A 15,047-nucleotide genomic window follows, 5' to 3' on the forward strand; every position below is an offset into this window, starting at 1 on the left:
TAACTTATGCCTGGCATTTCAATAGATAACCTTGGTCTGAACGTTTGGGATTACAGAATACATCCAGTTTTGCTGGGTGTCGTTATTCTGAGTGTGCAGAGGTGTAACTGTCTTTCTAATTTACAAATGGTAAAATGTCAGTTTTTCAGACAATCTTAAAGCATAAGTATCTGCATTTCATGATTTCACCAAGGAACAAATTGGATGATGCTACTGTGTCTGTGACAAGACAGATCTGAACTGAAGGAAGCAAGTCAGTTTGCCATCAAATTGCACTTTGAAATGCTGTGAGACACTGGAAAGTGAGTTTGGGATTCCATAGTGGGACCACTTGTCTGGGAGATGTAGGTGAGTGATTCTCCATCATTTCCGGATTAATGCAAGTCATTTACATCAATAAACTGTAAGAGCGTGGCATGTGCTAGACCTAGTATGTGGGTTGTCTCTCTTAAATGCTCCCAGGAGAAACTCCGCTGCTTTGGTCCTATAGATCTGCCCGTGACACTGCCAAAGAAGTCTGACTCTAATGCACGGGGGGAGGAGGTGCTACGCAGGCAGATGAGCAGAGTAATAAGTGAAATGTGATTGCATGGATGATATCTATGTTATATCCAGAGATCTCTTGGTGCAGTCCCTCCAGAGCTCTCCTTGTTAAATTCAGAGCCATGGGCATCTTCCCTGCTCTCTCTCCTGTAATCATTCCTTTGTAAAACTTGTCTAAAAAAGTACAGAAAAATGGTCTTTCAGCACCCTCTATACCTGGTCTTGCTGCCTTCCAGGAGTGGAAAACTATTCTGTTTCACCCCTTCACTCTGTCTTTTCCTTCCCACATACAAGCATTTCCTAGGATTTAAGAATGGGGGTTTTTGACAGCGAAATCCAAAACTGTGTTGCTGAGCTCCTGCTGGACCAGCAAGAACTGGGCAGCTACATGCTGTTGGCTTCCCCGCTTTGCAAATCAAAACACTGTATTAAATCAGATAGAAATTTAAGTTTCCTAAAGTGGCAGTTTCTGCAGTTGGCACAGCAAGGGCTGGCCATCACAAACAGGCAGCAAGGTAAGTTCTGTTGCAAAATTTAGTGTGTGCTTAAAAGTTTGAGAAGTGTATTGAAGGATTAACTGCTGCTTATCATTATGAGCTGGAGTCTTTAGCAAATAAGCAGTAGCACTGTGTTTCTGTGTTTTGAACAACAGTGGAAGTAGTGGCGTTGAGACTGACAGGCCACAGCAGTAGTGTGAAGTTCCAAGTTCCTGCTTGGCTACTATATCCCAGGTAATTCACTATAAGCTTTATCTACTCCTAATAAAAGTGTAATGTCTTGCCCAGTATTTTTGTATATTTATTTGTTGTAATGGTCTGTGTGTCCTCAAGAAATGAACATATTCAGAGAAATAAGTATTTTAAAAATACATAATTAACAGTTGTGTTCTTCAATGTCATCATCATTCCACAACCTTGTCTCCTTCAAGGACATTTGTGTTGTAAAATCGCCAGCTACAAAGCTGGATTGCCTCAGAGGGAACTGGAGAAGCATCAGCTGTCAGCTGAGCACTCACTCTGAAAACAGGACTCTAGTAATACACACTGTGGCTGGGTGGGAGCCTTTTTATTTGCTCCTTCATAGTTTGCCCATTACATTGATTTTCATTGTTTCACTGAATTACAATGTACAAAGAAAAAAATGGTTCAGTGTTATTTTCATATAATCAGGCAGATCATAGAATCATAGAACAGTTTGGGTTGGAGGGGACCTTCAAAGGTCATCTAGTCCAACCCCCTGCAATGAGCAGGGACACATTCAACTGGATCAAGTTGCCCAGAACCACATCCAGCCTGGCCTTGGATGTCTCCAGGGATGGCGCATTCACCACTTCTTTGGGCAGCCTGTTCCAGTGTTTTACCACCCTCACTGTAAAGATTTTTTTTCCTCACATCCAGCCTGAATCTTCCCTCTTTTAATTTAAAACCATTACCCCTTGTCCTATCACTACAGGCCCTGCTAAAAAGTCTCTCCTCATCTTGCTTATAGGCCTCTTTCTCTGCTTGATGCATGTAAAATAATGCAGAGAACCTGAACAGTCAGTGTTTCTGAAAATCAGTACATTGCTTAAACTTTTGTATATGCATGTGTATATGTATGTATGTATGTATGTATGCATGGGAGGGTAGCAATCAAACCTGGAAAAGTTGAGACATTTGTTTCATTTCGGTTTGCTTCAAAAAGGTTAAGTGTAAGGTGTTTGTGCTTTACAAGTCCAAAATGAATCATGCAGTTTGTAAAGCTATCTCCTCGTTAACACAGCGTGTGGTTTCCCGGGCAGGTTGGAAGAGCTGCTGCCAAATACATGATTAATCTATGAGCGACAGCAATTTATCTTCAGGGCGCACAGACTCCTGCGGGGAAGGTGTTTGTCAGATACCCTTGTGGAGTGCTAGATACAATTTCAGCAGAAAAGTTCTGTAGGCTGTGCCTCTGAAATTAAGCTCTGCTCTGGCTTACTGCCTTTGTGTTAAATTGCTACACACGTGTTCACGGGTGAATCCTTAAGTTCCCTCACAAGATCTTACATTGAAAATACAGGCTCTGTATGGTTATATGCCACAAATGAGCAGCATCTGAGCTGTAACGTAATATTATCAGATATCAAACATAAATGACAAATAAACACAGACTAAACTCCCCAACTCACTGAAGTCTCTCCTCACCTGACAGTTGTCTTCTCTTACTTTGTCAGTGCCTGATTCCTTACGCCAATAAAGCATTACAGGATTGCCCCATAGTTTATTTGCTCCGTTCAGCTTAATTACTGCTTCTTCAGCAGTATTTTTACAAGAAGCTTCTGCTTATTCACTGATGCAAACCTTGTAACAATGTACTTAAACTGTACAACCCCTTTTAATCTGGGAGGTTTAAAACCTTGTAACTTAGGGCAACCTCTGATAATTGGCTGTGGCCCATCAGTGTGCCCAGGCCATCATTTCAGAGCCACCACATCTAGGTGATCCTCCTGCACCTCCACATCTCTCTGAAGGTGTGCTGTTTGCAGGAAGCCACTGCATTTGCTATGGCAATGTGTTTGATATAGTCTGGGCATGATCTGCATGAATGGGATTGTGTGAGCTGCTGGAAAAGACTGACCTTTTTACACTTCAGTCCTAGGTGTCAGCAATAATGGGAAGGCAGCTGTCTCCAGGCAGTAGAATCACACTAATGTTACCCCTGGGCCCTTTGCTGTGGGCATTTCATTCTTCTCATTAAGCGTTGAAGCTGTTTTCTAGTCCTTAAGTACAAGTCTCAGATTCCACCATTACTTCTTGTCATCATCCTGTCATTCAGTAAAGTCAGTTTTGCCCCAGGGGCAAGAATGCAAGACCAATACTGCATAAGGTGCCTGCCATATGAAAACAGTAAATCTGCCAGGATAGGTACTGTCTTTGCATGGCCGGGAAGTATTGCTATAGGTAAGAGCCTGCCTTTCACATTTATTACCTTTATCCCTAAGTTTAGATTCCCTTAGCTTGTCTAAAGGTGCTCTTTTGTAATTGTGATATTAATCAAGAGCAGCAGGTCCCAGATTGTTATCCCTGGTCCACCCTCGTCAGTGGTGGTCACGAAGGCCACAGTAAATACCTCACCTGCCTTCCAGTGCCTCCAGTCAAAACCGCAGTGCACTCAGGTAAGGAGAGCCTTTGCTTCATGCTCTTGAACACACAGAGTAACCTTACTGGGAAGGGAAAAAGCACCAAGCAGCTGCTTGGCAATGTGGGTTTGAAACTTATTATTTATAAACTAAGGTTTAGCCTTTATTGATTATTATGTCTCTCAGCAGTAAAATAGCATCACAATTCTTGCAGATGGGTTTGTTCTTTGCATTTGGGTTTACCTCTGACTGCTTTAATGAAACCTTGCTTGTATTTGCTATTCCAAGTTGTCATTTCTCACCAAAACAACCAAACTGTGAAACATGAACTGGATTCTCGTCTGGTGTGTGCTTGTAGTAAAAAACCCCATGTTAATCAGTGGCCTATCTTCAGAGAAAGCCTGTACGGACTGGCTTCAAATAATGGTATCACTTACATCTGTGCAACTGATCATATCAGAACTGCTTTCAGGCAACTCTGAATATCATCTGAGGTTGATGAGGTGTGACTGGAAGCAACATGTGGACAGTGAAACACTATATCCATAAGGAAGAATGTAAGTTCATCATCAGATCCTAAACTGAGATCACAGGGACTGACAGTAAATGGAGAGAAAAAGAAAACTTCAATTTGAAACTGGGAAGAAAACCTCTCAGAAATCACTAAGGCACAGGCTAAGGGATAGTGTTTTGAGAGTAGGACTGTAATTTAAGTACTTAAAAGATAAATTCGACTCCTTTAGCAAGATTATAAAGAAATCTAGTAGTAATACAATGCCGCCTCTACATTGTAAAGCAGTTCTTAGAAGCCACTGACAGTCATGCCTTCAAGGGTTTGTTACATGGTACACTAACCAAATGTACAAACTCATGATTGTGATATACTCTTAAACTCTGAAATCAGTTCCAATCCCCAAATCTGACCTTCTCCTGTTTTAGATAAAACTTTGGCTGCTAAGAACCACAACAGTAATGCATCCTGATCAAAATGAAACTGGTGTTTGGTGAATGTTCTCTGTTGTGGTAGGTTACATCCATATCAGTCCTTTAAGGCCCTTGCTCATGGGGTTGACTTCTCCTGTCCAGCAACTCAACAAACAGCAATAGTAACTAACCCTTCAGACACAGATTTGTCACTTGTAAAAGTTCCTGTTGCATTCTCTGCTGATGACTTCTGGTTCATACAGCTTCCTCGTGGAAATATGAAATGGGAGCAGTGTGGTTGGAGGCTGCTGTGGGTGCCCAGTGTGATGCCGGGTTCCTTGGATACCCACTGTGATGCTGTGGGTTCCCCTGGGGAAGGGTGGCCAGGAAGGAAGGGGTAGTTTGTCCCCAGAAGCCCTGCTCCCCTCCGTAAATGGGTCCCTGGACCATGCTGTGGCCACCTCCTCCAGCCAATGGTAATGCTGGAGCCAAACAGGGCTGTGCAGTGTGGGAAGGATGTCCTACAGCGGTTGTGTCTTGTGGGAGGTCACTGGGCCAGTGCCATCAATGGGTTACAGGAAAATAATGTTTATTAAAAACCTGCTTGCTTTTAAATCTGCTTTAATTGCATTCACATTGGAAGATGCTGGATGTCTCCCTGCTCCATTCCTCAGCAGTCAGCTTGAGACACGACAGTTACATTAAGGCTATTTAATCCCAAAATATGGTCCTCTTCCTGTTTAGAAATCCAATGTATTCCCCAACAGCAATTCAACATGCCTGCCACAACAGGGTCAAACCAGAAAGGTTTCTAACAGAAAAGTGTTAACAGGAAAATTGCCAAAAAAGGTACACAGCAGAGATGTCCCTCTGTTGCTTTTATATACTGTATGGCACTGATGTCCATGCAAGAATTGGAGCCCTGATAGCACTCAGAAAATAGGCATAAAATTCCCTTCTCTCTCCCCTATAGCTTTATCTGCTTACTGCAGTTTTTCATTTCCATCACAACTGACCTGCCTGGAAAACGTTCGCTGCAAAGATCGGAAGTGAAGACTAATGCGTGCAAGCATAAAATCACAGTGCTGCTCAGAAAAGGAGCATAAAATACCTGTTGTCTTCATGGCTTACTTCACATTTAAAACTGCACTCAAGCTCCTTTGGTCGTCCTTCCACCCCCAAAGCTTCCCTGCAATGTCTGATGCCAAGTCCCTTGTGGGAGGGGCAAGGGAAGAGGAGCCTTGTGCTGTCAGGCAGTCCCATTTGCAGGGACTGTCCACGGAGGGCCCTCTGCACTCTTGCTTGTTAACAACTCCTAGAATGCATATTAGCACCTATTTATCTAGTTCCTCCCCAGCCTGTTTCACACCGGCAGGTGATAATCCAAATTCCCCATTCTCATTCACCTCTGGTCCAAGTTTGCTTCCCTGTGAACTGCAATGACAAATCTCTCCTGATAGCCCTAACTCTCAGCACCGGGGAAGATCTCCATCACTGGTTCACCACAGTGATGCGTTTGAAACCCTCTGGCTGAGCTGATCTAGAGTTCAGGTAGGGTCAGAAGAAGTCTTTGGGACATTATGTCTGTTGAGGTGAGCAACCAAACCCATCTCAAGGTAGAGGACACTCCAGTTCTGATTGCACGTCCTGAGCACCCCTGAAACCTCCCTCAACTCATTCAGAGAAGCAAACCAAAGAGGAAATACCAGAAAAATGCCTGCAGAGCCAGTGCTGCCCAGAGATAAACTCTGGAGAAACAGACACCTTCAATCTTTGAAGTCCCACACCAGGATCTGTGCTGGCAAAGCTGACATCCAAAGGAAGGTTCTGAAGGGAAATGGAGACCAAGCTTTCCAAGATATTTCTCAACACAAACAGAAAGATACTTACTAAAATACCCAAAAGCTATATAGGTCCCTTATGGTGCTCTGATGCGTGTGCAGTACAGCAGGTAGCAAACACAAAGGCAGACAGCATGAACACCGTGAATATGTGAAAGCAGGGTGAAAAGAGCAAAACCTCCTTTGAAAAACTACTGGGACCAGCAAGGTGAAATCATGCTTGCTTGATTTCTGCCACAACAGCTCTGTGAATTTAGCAATAAGCTCACTAAGCAAGATCCAGGGATAAAATACAAACCTGTAGTAACTGCATGGGGTGCAATGGGAAGATGACGAAGTATTTATGTATAATTCTAGCTGCTATATCTAATGGATGACACAGAGCAATCATTTGTGTTTATGCTGCTACTAAGGTTGCTGTCCTGCACAGGCAGAGCTGAGCAGCTAAACAGGAGCCCTTATCCCAGTCATGTTTAAGTGGCAGGTTTCTACAAACACGCTTCTATAGTTGGTTATGCCTGCCACAGCCTCATCAAATGCTAGCAATCACAATTTCAGCTGCTTCCTCTGGTATGACTTTGAGCTGTTTGATGTATCTGATGATGATGATCATTCCTGCCTGGAGCCCTGGTGAAATGCACTCACCAATCCCTGCATTATTTACTCCTGGGGCATTTTTCTAGAGGCATTGAATGCACCAAACATCTTCCTTTTCTCTTGAGATTAGAAATGATGTGAAATACACATGAGTTAATACCCTTTTAGCTTTAAATCCATTTGCCTTGACTTTCTAGAGATTTGCTTCAAGGGTAGAGAATGTTTCCAGGTGAGCCTGATTGGGTTCAGCTAGTTGTGACAGATGCAGTTCATTTGGGAGTGGGAGGGAGAATGGTGAGGGGATGATAAAAGGCTCTGAAAGCCTCTCTGGAGTCCTTTCTGCCAGGGAAACTTTTCAGTCTTCTGTTTTAACAGGCAAAAACAACTAACGACAACCTGCCTGCCTGTTGTTTTCTCCATCTTATTATGCCATCACCCATTCCTCTTAATTGTTTTCTCCATTTTGAGTTTTCCCCATCTGCGGACTTGCGACCCTGCAGCAGCCCTTTAGTTATCCCTGGCAAAGACAGCAAGAGCTTTCTGGGGGGAGCTCCTTCGGTCAGGACCCGCCGCTTGCCTCCACGCTTGGCCTGGTGCTCCATTGACTGGGATCAGCTCTGCCTCCTGCAGCCTCTTGGCTCTGGGGGCTTCGGTTCTGTCTACAAAGCCACCTACCATGGTGCCACTGTGGCTGTGAAGCAGGTGAAGAAGAGCAGCAAAAACCGGTTGGCATCACGGCAGAGCTTCTGGGCTGAGCTGAACGTAGCCTGGCTGCAGCACAATAATGTGGTACGTGTGGTGGCTGCTAGCACGTGTGCCCCGGCCAGCCAGAACAGCCTGGGCACCATCATTATGGAGTACGTGGGCAACATCACCCTGCACCATGTAATCTATGGTACTGGTGGTGTGTGGAGACAGGGTGAGGATGATGAAGGAGGATGCGGAGGGAAGGCCCTGAGCATGGAAGAGACTGTGTGCTATTCTTGTGACATCCTGACTGGTTTAGCCTTTCTTCACGCACAGGGCATTGTGCACTTGGACCTGAAGCCTGCAAATGTCTTCATCACTGAGCAGGGAGTGTGCAAGATTGGAGACTTTGGGTGCTCCCAGAAACTGGAGGAGGGCTTGTCCCAGAGCCCCCATGTTTGCCAGCAGGGGGGCACATACACACACCGTGCCCCTGAGCTCCTCAAGGGCGAGAGGGTCACTGCCAAAGCGGACATCTACTCGTTTGGCATCACCCTCTGGCAGATTGTCATGCGGGAGCAGCCCTACCTGGGTGAGCGGCAGCACGTGCTCTACGCTGTTGTAGCCTACAACTTGCGCCCTTCACTGGCTGCTGCTGTTTTCCACGAGTCACCAGTGGGACAGAGGCTGCAGAGCATTATCAGCTGCTGCTGGAAGGCTAATGTAGAGGAGCGCCTGAGCGCAGCCCAGCTGCTTCCCAGCCTCAGGGCCCTGGAGCAGAGCCTCTAGGAAAACTCAGGACTGTTTCCTTTGCTGTTACCTCTTCTTTCCCCCTGCCTTTTCTCTGAACATAATGATTTAGCCCCTGTGATCTAAAGGCTTTGTTGCTGTGTTTTATACTAAAAAAAAAAAAAAAAAAAACCAACAAAAAACCCCACAACAAACTGTTCCGATGTTTTGATAAAAGAAGATTATAAATAAAGACATTTAACAAAACTGTGGGGTTTTACCATGGAAGGGGATAGAGGCAAGGATCGAGACATTAGCAGCTATGGCTTTTTCTGGTTGATCTGTTGTGTGCTGCCTTCTCAGGGAGAAAATGGGGAATGTGATGGGCAGAGACGTTGTTTTCAAGTAAGTATAATAAAGGAGCTTCTTTTGGAAGGTTCTTTGTACATAATACCTTTTGGTATTTCCAAAATGTCAGATATGAGTAGTTCTTTGCTAGGTTTGTGCATTTGAGCTTTTCCTCTTCATTTACCAATGAATGAGTATGCATCACAAATCAATGAATGCAGAAAAATAAATACAAAGTGTCAGTGGGTTTTCTTCTTGTTCTCAGCTGTACTTAATCTCAGTAAGTATGCTTTTTCTGAAATGGAAAGTGTGAACTACCGGTATATTTCTCAAAATAAGGAACCTTTTTGTCAGTCTAAGGCTATTAAGAGTAAGAAGCAGCATTAACAACTTGGTCTTTTGTAAGACCTCTGTGCTGCCAGGTGTCTGAGTTGCAACTTGCTAGTTGGTATACTGTAAACTTCAGTATTTAGTTCGAACTATTTAGTGTTTTAATTGCAGTATTTAGTTTGAAGTATTATAAGAGTATCTTGTGTGGAACAGGAAGTTCCCAGGTTTTGGAGGTGCAGGGGGGGTATAAAACCAAAAATAATTGGGAAAACATGAAGGGAGAGGTACAGATACAAAAACCTCCTAAAATCAGGGTAAGGAGGGGTGTTACTTGCCCTTTGTAATGCATGGGTCAGTATTAGACAAGATACTGGAAGTACTGAAAAGGAAAATTGATTAAAGCAGTCATAATGGTGCTCTGCCAGTGCTCAAAGCATACACTATTGAACTATCCTCTGTACTGCTTATGTCTTATCTGCTATCTTTTCTAATCTGGTTGTAATGTGTCTGAGCAAGGAAGTGCTGTAGGCAATGAAGACAAAAAGCTCTGATCCTTGATTTATTGGAACTGATAATTATACATCTGTTGAGATCTCAACCCTTATCTGGAGCTAGGAAGATCTGACTGCTGCAGCTGATATTGCTGTTCAGTTCAAAGACTCCACTTCTTAAGACAGGAGAGTAAGGGATGTTTCAGTCAAACTGTTTTTCTTCGTTCCCCTTCCTCCCTCTTGCTTCCATTCTGGAGAAAAATCCCAAAGGAATTAAGCCAGTTTCCTGGTTTTTGACACACATCTGTTCTTAGCCCCATGAAATCCTGGAAATGAGCAGCTATGTGAATTTGAGATGATTCTGTAGGTCTTTATGGTATTTGGGTTGGCCATTGAAATTGATGCTTTACAAAGCATATCTAAGCTTAACTATTTCTTGCTCTTCTGTCCCCCTTAATTGGAACTGTAAAATGCTGCCTGGGATCAAAAAACCGAAGGTAATTTCTGGAATAGATTTCCTGTGTTTTTTCTGTCAAAATAATTATGCTATAGAAAAACAACTTGTTTTTCATGTTGCATAACAAGAAATATCTTATAAAGGTTATCATAACGAGCCAGTTACCTTTTAAAATGATTAGCTGAGAGCATGTAAGATAAAATGTCAGATAAAGAGACTGGCAAGCCTCACCTTAACATTAAGCCTTAGATAAAAATGTTTCTCCAGTCTTCAAAAGAATATAATAAAAAAATGGAATTAAAGTGTTTTAGTAGTTCCTAGATACTTACGTGTTTTATTTATTTTGCCAATCTAGGTAGCTTGTTGCTTAAACTGCTAGGAACTTGCTATTGTGCTTAATGATACTTTAGTGTCAATAAGTGCTACTTGAGTGTCTATGAAAAAACAAGCACCCTTCAAATTCTCTGTTATACTTGACAGAAGAATACTGGATGGCCAAGACCTGCTCTTGGAGGTGTAATCAGCTCTGCAGATGTGTCTGTTGGTTTTATGGGGCTCGCTTTTGAATGGGAATGAGAACTCTGCACAGCACTCAAGATAGACACATTATAATCTGCTGTCATAATGATGTTTTCTATTTTTTAGCATCTGCTAAGATTTGGTATGCTTAGTTTTGGTTATTAATGAGCTTCGAGTTAACTCTAATCAAGAAACATCTCAGGCCTGATGGCTCAGAATCCATGGTTCTACGTGATAAGGATTATTTTGCCTGTTTGCCTCACTTTACATCCGTCTACCTTGAATTTCCTTCTGCCGGTTTGTAGCTGGCCCTTGCACTCATATCCTAAATAAACAGATTTGCTGATGGTGGGGGTACCTTATGGCTCACCTTCTTGCACTTCATTTATGGATGTGCTGAGCTGCACAGGACCCTGTGAGACACCAGTGGGCACTTCCTAGTTGAGAGAACTGACACATTTACCCTCTGCTCCTACCTTTTGATTTATCCAGCCCAGGATTTTCTCTCCTAAACACAACTGCTTAGTACCTTTAAAAGTTTGCAGTGAAGGATTTTCCAAATACCTTTGGAAATCCAAAGGGAACAAACGTATCAGTCAGATCCTTATCTGCATGCTGTTTGCGCTCCTAAAGAATTCCAATACAATTCAGCATAGCACAACTCCTTCCAACCAAAGCAGTATTGGCAATATATGTCAATCGTGATTAGGAAAGGGTTTTTTTTTAAAGACTTCCATGGGCTATGGTCCTGGAGAGGAGAGAGCCCCAGGATACCTGGTTGATAGTCAAGGATTGCCGTCTAAAAGCTCAAGATGGGTCCATCCCAATGAGCAGGAAATCAAGCAAAGGTGACAGAATGCTTCCAAGGATAAACAAGGAGCTCCTGATTAAACTCAAACATAACAAATAAATGGGCAAGGGTTGAGAGATCAGTGAGAAGTCCGGAGCAAGAAAGACTGTTGGTAGAGAGGATCAGGTTAGGGAACATTCAAACAAATGAGACATATGTTCATGGGACCTGATGGGATGCACTCACAAATGCTGACAGAGCTTGCTGATGTCATTGTGAGGCCACTATTGATGATCTTTGGAAGATCATGGTGGTCAGGAGAGATTCCTGAGGGTTGGAAGAAAGCAAATCTAACTTCCATCTGCAAGGTGGCCAGAACAGAGGATCTAGAAAACTTCATCCCATGGAATGTGGTGGAACAATCCTGGAAACCATTGCCAAACATACCCATGACAAAAAGGTGATTGGGAGTAGTCAGTGTGGATTTATGAAGAGGAAGTCATGCTTGACCAACATGGTAGCCTTCTGTGATGAGATTGCTGGTTGCTGGATGAGGGGAGAGCAGTGGCTTTTGCTTATCTTGACCTTAGTGAGGCTTTTGGCACTATTTCCCATTACATCCTTGTAGATAAACTGATGAAGTACAGGCTAGATAGTGAAAACTGAGAACTAGCTGAGCTGCTGGACTCAGAGGGTTCTGGTCAGTGGTATGAAGTCCAGCAGGAGACCAGTCACTAGTGGTGTACCCAGAGATCGCTACTGGGCCCAGCACAGGTTAATGTCTCTATTAATGGTCTGGATGGTGGGACAGAGCACACCCTGAGGAAGTTCACAGATAGTACAGAATTGGCTGGCGTGGTCAGTACCTCAGATGGTTGTGCTGGTGTTCTGAGAGACCTTACCAAACTGGATAAATCTGCTGATGGGAATCAATGCAGGGAGCTGCAAAGCCTCGCACCCGATGGAGTGCCAGGTAACCCCATGCATCAGCTCAGGCTGGGCGCAGATCGGCTGGAAAGCAGCTTGGCAGGAAAGGACCGGGAGCTCCTGGCAGACACCAAGTCGAACATGAGCCAGCAATGCGCCCTTGCGGCAAAGGTGGCCAACAGCACCCCGGGGTGTGCTGCGCGGGGTGTTGCCAGCGTTGCTCCGGCAGGTCTGAGTTCCCCTCTGCTCACTCAGACCTGGTGGGACGCATCTGGAGTGCTGTGGCCAGCTTGGGATTCTGCCGGGACAAGAAAGTCATGGATGTACCGCGCCAGGAGTGTGAAGGGCCATTAAGCTGATTATGGGATGGAAACCTCTGCATGTGAGAGAGGCAAAGAGATGGGACTGTTCAGCCTGGAAAGAGAAAGCTCCAGGGGATCTTACCAGTTTGTATAAATACTTTTGGGAGACAGTAAATATGGAGCCAGTCTCTGCTCAGTGGTGCCCAGTGACAGAACAAGATGCTATGGAGACAAACTGAGAGACAAGAAATTCCATTTAAATGCAAGAGAAAAACATTTTTACTCTGAGGATGGTCAAACACTGGAATAGGTTGCCCAGAGAGATTGGAGTATCTTCATCCTTGGAGATATTCAGAACCCAACTGGACACAGTACTGAGCAAGCTGCTCTAGTTGACCCTACTCTGAACAGGAGGTTGGACTAGACAATCTCCACAGGTCCCTTCCAACCACAAAAGTTCTGCAAATATAATAACATTTATAGATGCTTGAATTTCAGACAGCACCCGAGTTCTCCTACAAAAGTGTTCCTAGTATGAGCCTATTTTGTGTTTCATCCTGGGACAATACACAGGCAAGAAACACGCTTTCATTCTTTGCAATGGCTTTGTTGATCAGGGGTTTGGTTTTGTTTTGATTTGTTTTCTTTTCTTTTAAAAACCTGACATCAGTAGATCCATCAGAGGGGCTTGACAGAATTCTTGTTCTTGATATTCTGAAAACTATAAATCATGGGATTATTTTAGTTCCTTGAAGTTTTTTTTTTCATTTATTTTTATGTTTAATCCACCAGAGTTTTATCCTTTCCATTTTCTTCATCTGGACTCAGCTTCAGGTTTTTAAAAGATGAGCTCTTGCTTCTAAAGCTGGCATCAAAGCTAATGAGTGTAGCTGCACATCGCTCTTTAACTTTGTCACACTTGCATACCTCCATATAAAACGTTAGCAGAAGCACATGATGCTAGCAGAGTTGCAGACAATTGTGTTATTACTCTTACAGGATTCTGTTCACGCAGATTTTTCCCCAAGTCTTTCTATAAGCTGGCTTTGTTCTTTATCTCTCCTTCCCCATTCATATGTGTGCAGCACAGTTCCAGATGGTTAGCAAGACATGGTTACAAGTCAGGATAAATCTTAAGGGCTACTCGTACCTAGTTTATTTATTCTCTTCATTCCTGGAACTGATCACCAGCAGCTTGGTCAGCCTAAACAGAAGATGTATTGAAGGCCTGGAGAAAGTGCTACAACCAGGTAATTGTAATTTATCAACATCTTGCTATGCTTTCTGAGCATGAAACAGTGTGAAGCCAGTGCTGAGGATCCTTTGTATGGCTGCTCCAATCAGCCAGCCAACCAAATATAAAAAGGAACATCACTTTTTCTTTCTCTGGACTAAATGCCTTGGCAGGGCATATATAAAAGCATAAAGAGTTTGAAAAGCTGAACTAGCATTCATGTCCTGGTGGGCTCTGAAGGGTCTAGCAAATTCAGAACTATGGGAGCCGGTATTGCACAGATTCAGATGTTGCAGCATCAGTGTAAGTCTGGGCACAGTGGTATTGTAAAATATCTTTGAGCTGTGCACTCCAGCCCTCTGCCGGCAAGGTATGCTCTATTCAGAGCACATGTTATGTGATGCTAAGAACAGGCTGGACCTCCTCAAATAAGAGTGACGCTTCTTAGGAAGGGACAAAGCCTTCTTTGTCCCAGCTGCTAAATGTCAGATGTCTCATGTCATCAACCAAGTTCCACAGCTTGATATAATTATCTTAATTGGAAATAAATAATTCTTGTATTCAGGTTTGTTTGGTTGTTGGGTTTTTTTATGGCAGGAACTTAAGTGCCATTCCTGGGACCCTGGGATGCCATGTCCCAACAGCCATTTTCTCAAGGTGAGCTGGTTTTCTGGTTTTATGTTCTCTGTCCGTAAGTAGCACAAGCTGCCTTCCAAATGTCCACCTCTGCTGCATTGACAGCTAACCATTGAAAACCGGGTTGAGCTCCTGCCCCATAGCAGTCTGGGGTAATCAGAGCCTGCATGGAAACTTCAGCTAGTTCTCATCAACCTCCCAGCACCCAACTACCAAATCTGGCTGCATTTACTAATTTCAGAAAGGACATGTAAAGAAGATACTGTAAAGTGCCTGCATTCTCATGTCTAGTCATGGACAGCAGTAGCTCTGGAGATACTAACCATGTTAGAGTATTGTATGTTGTGCTTTCTTGGTTATACAGGTAGCATTGTCTACCAAGGGAAAGCCTGAATTAAAAGTTATAATTCTAGCCTTTTTTTCTCTCTTTAATAACAAATGGCATCCACCACCCCCAGGCCCCGCTATGACTCCTCTTTTCTCTCAAATGGGCACATGTGCAAAACTTGACAGGATGCAGTTAAGAAAGAGATTTTAGGTAATTTTGTCTAATTCAAACTGAGTCCCGAAATAAGAGCCAATACTGGTCAGT

At 43.6% G+C, this 15,047-nt stretch overlaps 1 protein-coding gene across 1 annotated transcript; it reads left to right on the forward strand.

The window, feature by feature from the left end:
• The first annotated feature begins 7,117 nt into the window (after positions 1-7,117).
• MOS (MOS proto-oncogene, serine/threonine kinase) lies at positions 7,118-8,550 on the forward strand. The gene has a single exon (XM_030483435.1). The coding sequence runs from the start codon at positions 7,432-7,434 to the stop codon at positions 8,479-8,481; it is 1,050 nt and encodes a 349-aa protein (XP_030339295.1). The 5' UTR covers positions 7,118-7,431; the 3' UTR covers positions 8,482-8,550.
• Positions 8,551-15,047: the final 6,497 nt, after the last annotated feature.

Source organism: Strigops habroptila, chromosome 1, assembly GCF_004027225.2.
Source record: "Strigops habroptila isolate Jane chromosome 1, bStrHab1.2.pri, whole genome shotgun sequence".
In the NCBI taxonomy this organism is placed as follows: domain Eukaryota; kingdom Metazoa; phylum Chordata; class Aves; order Psittaciformes; family Psittacidae; genus Strigops; species Strigops habroptila.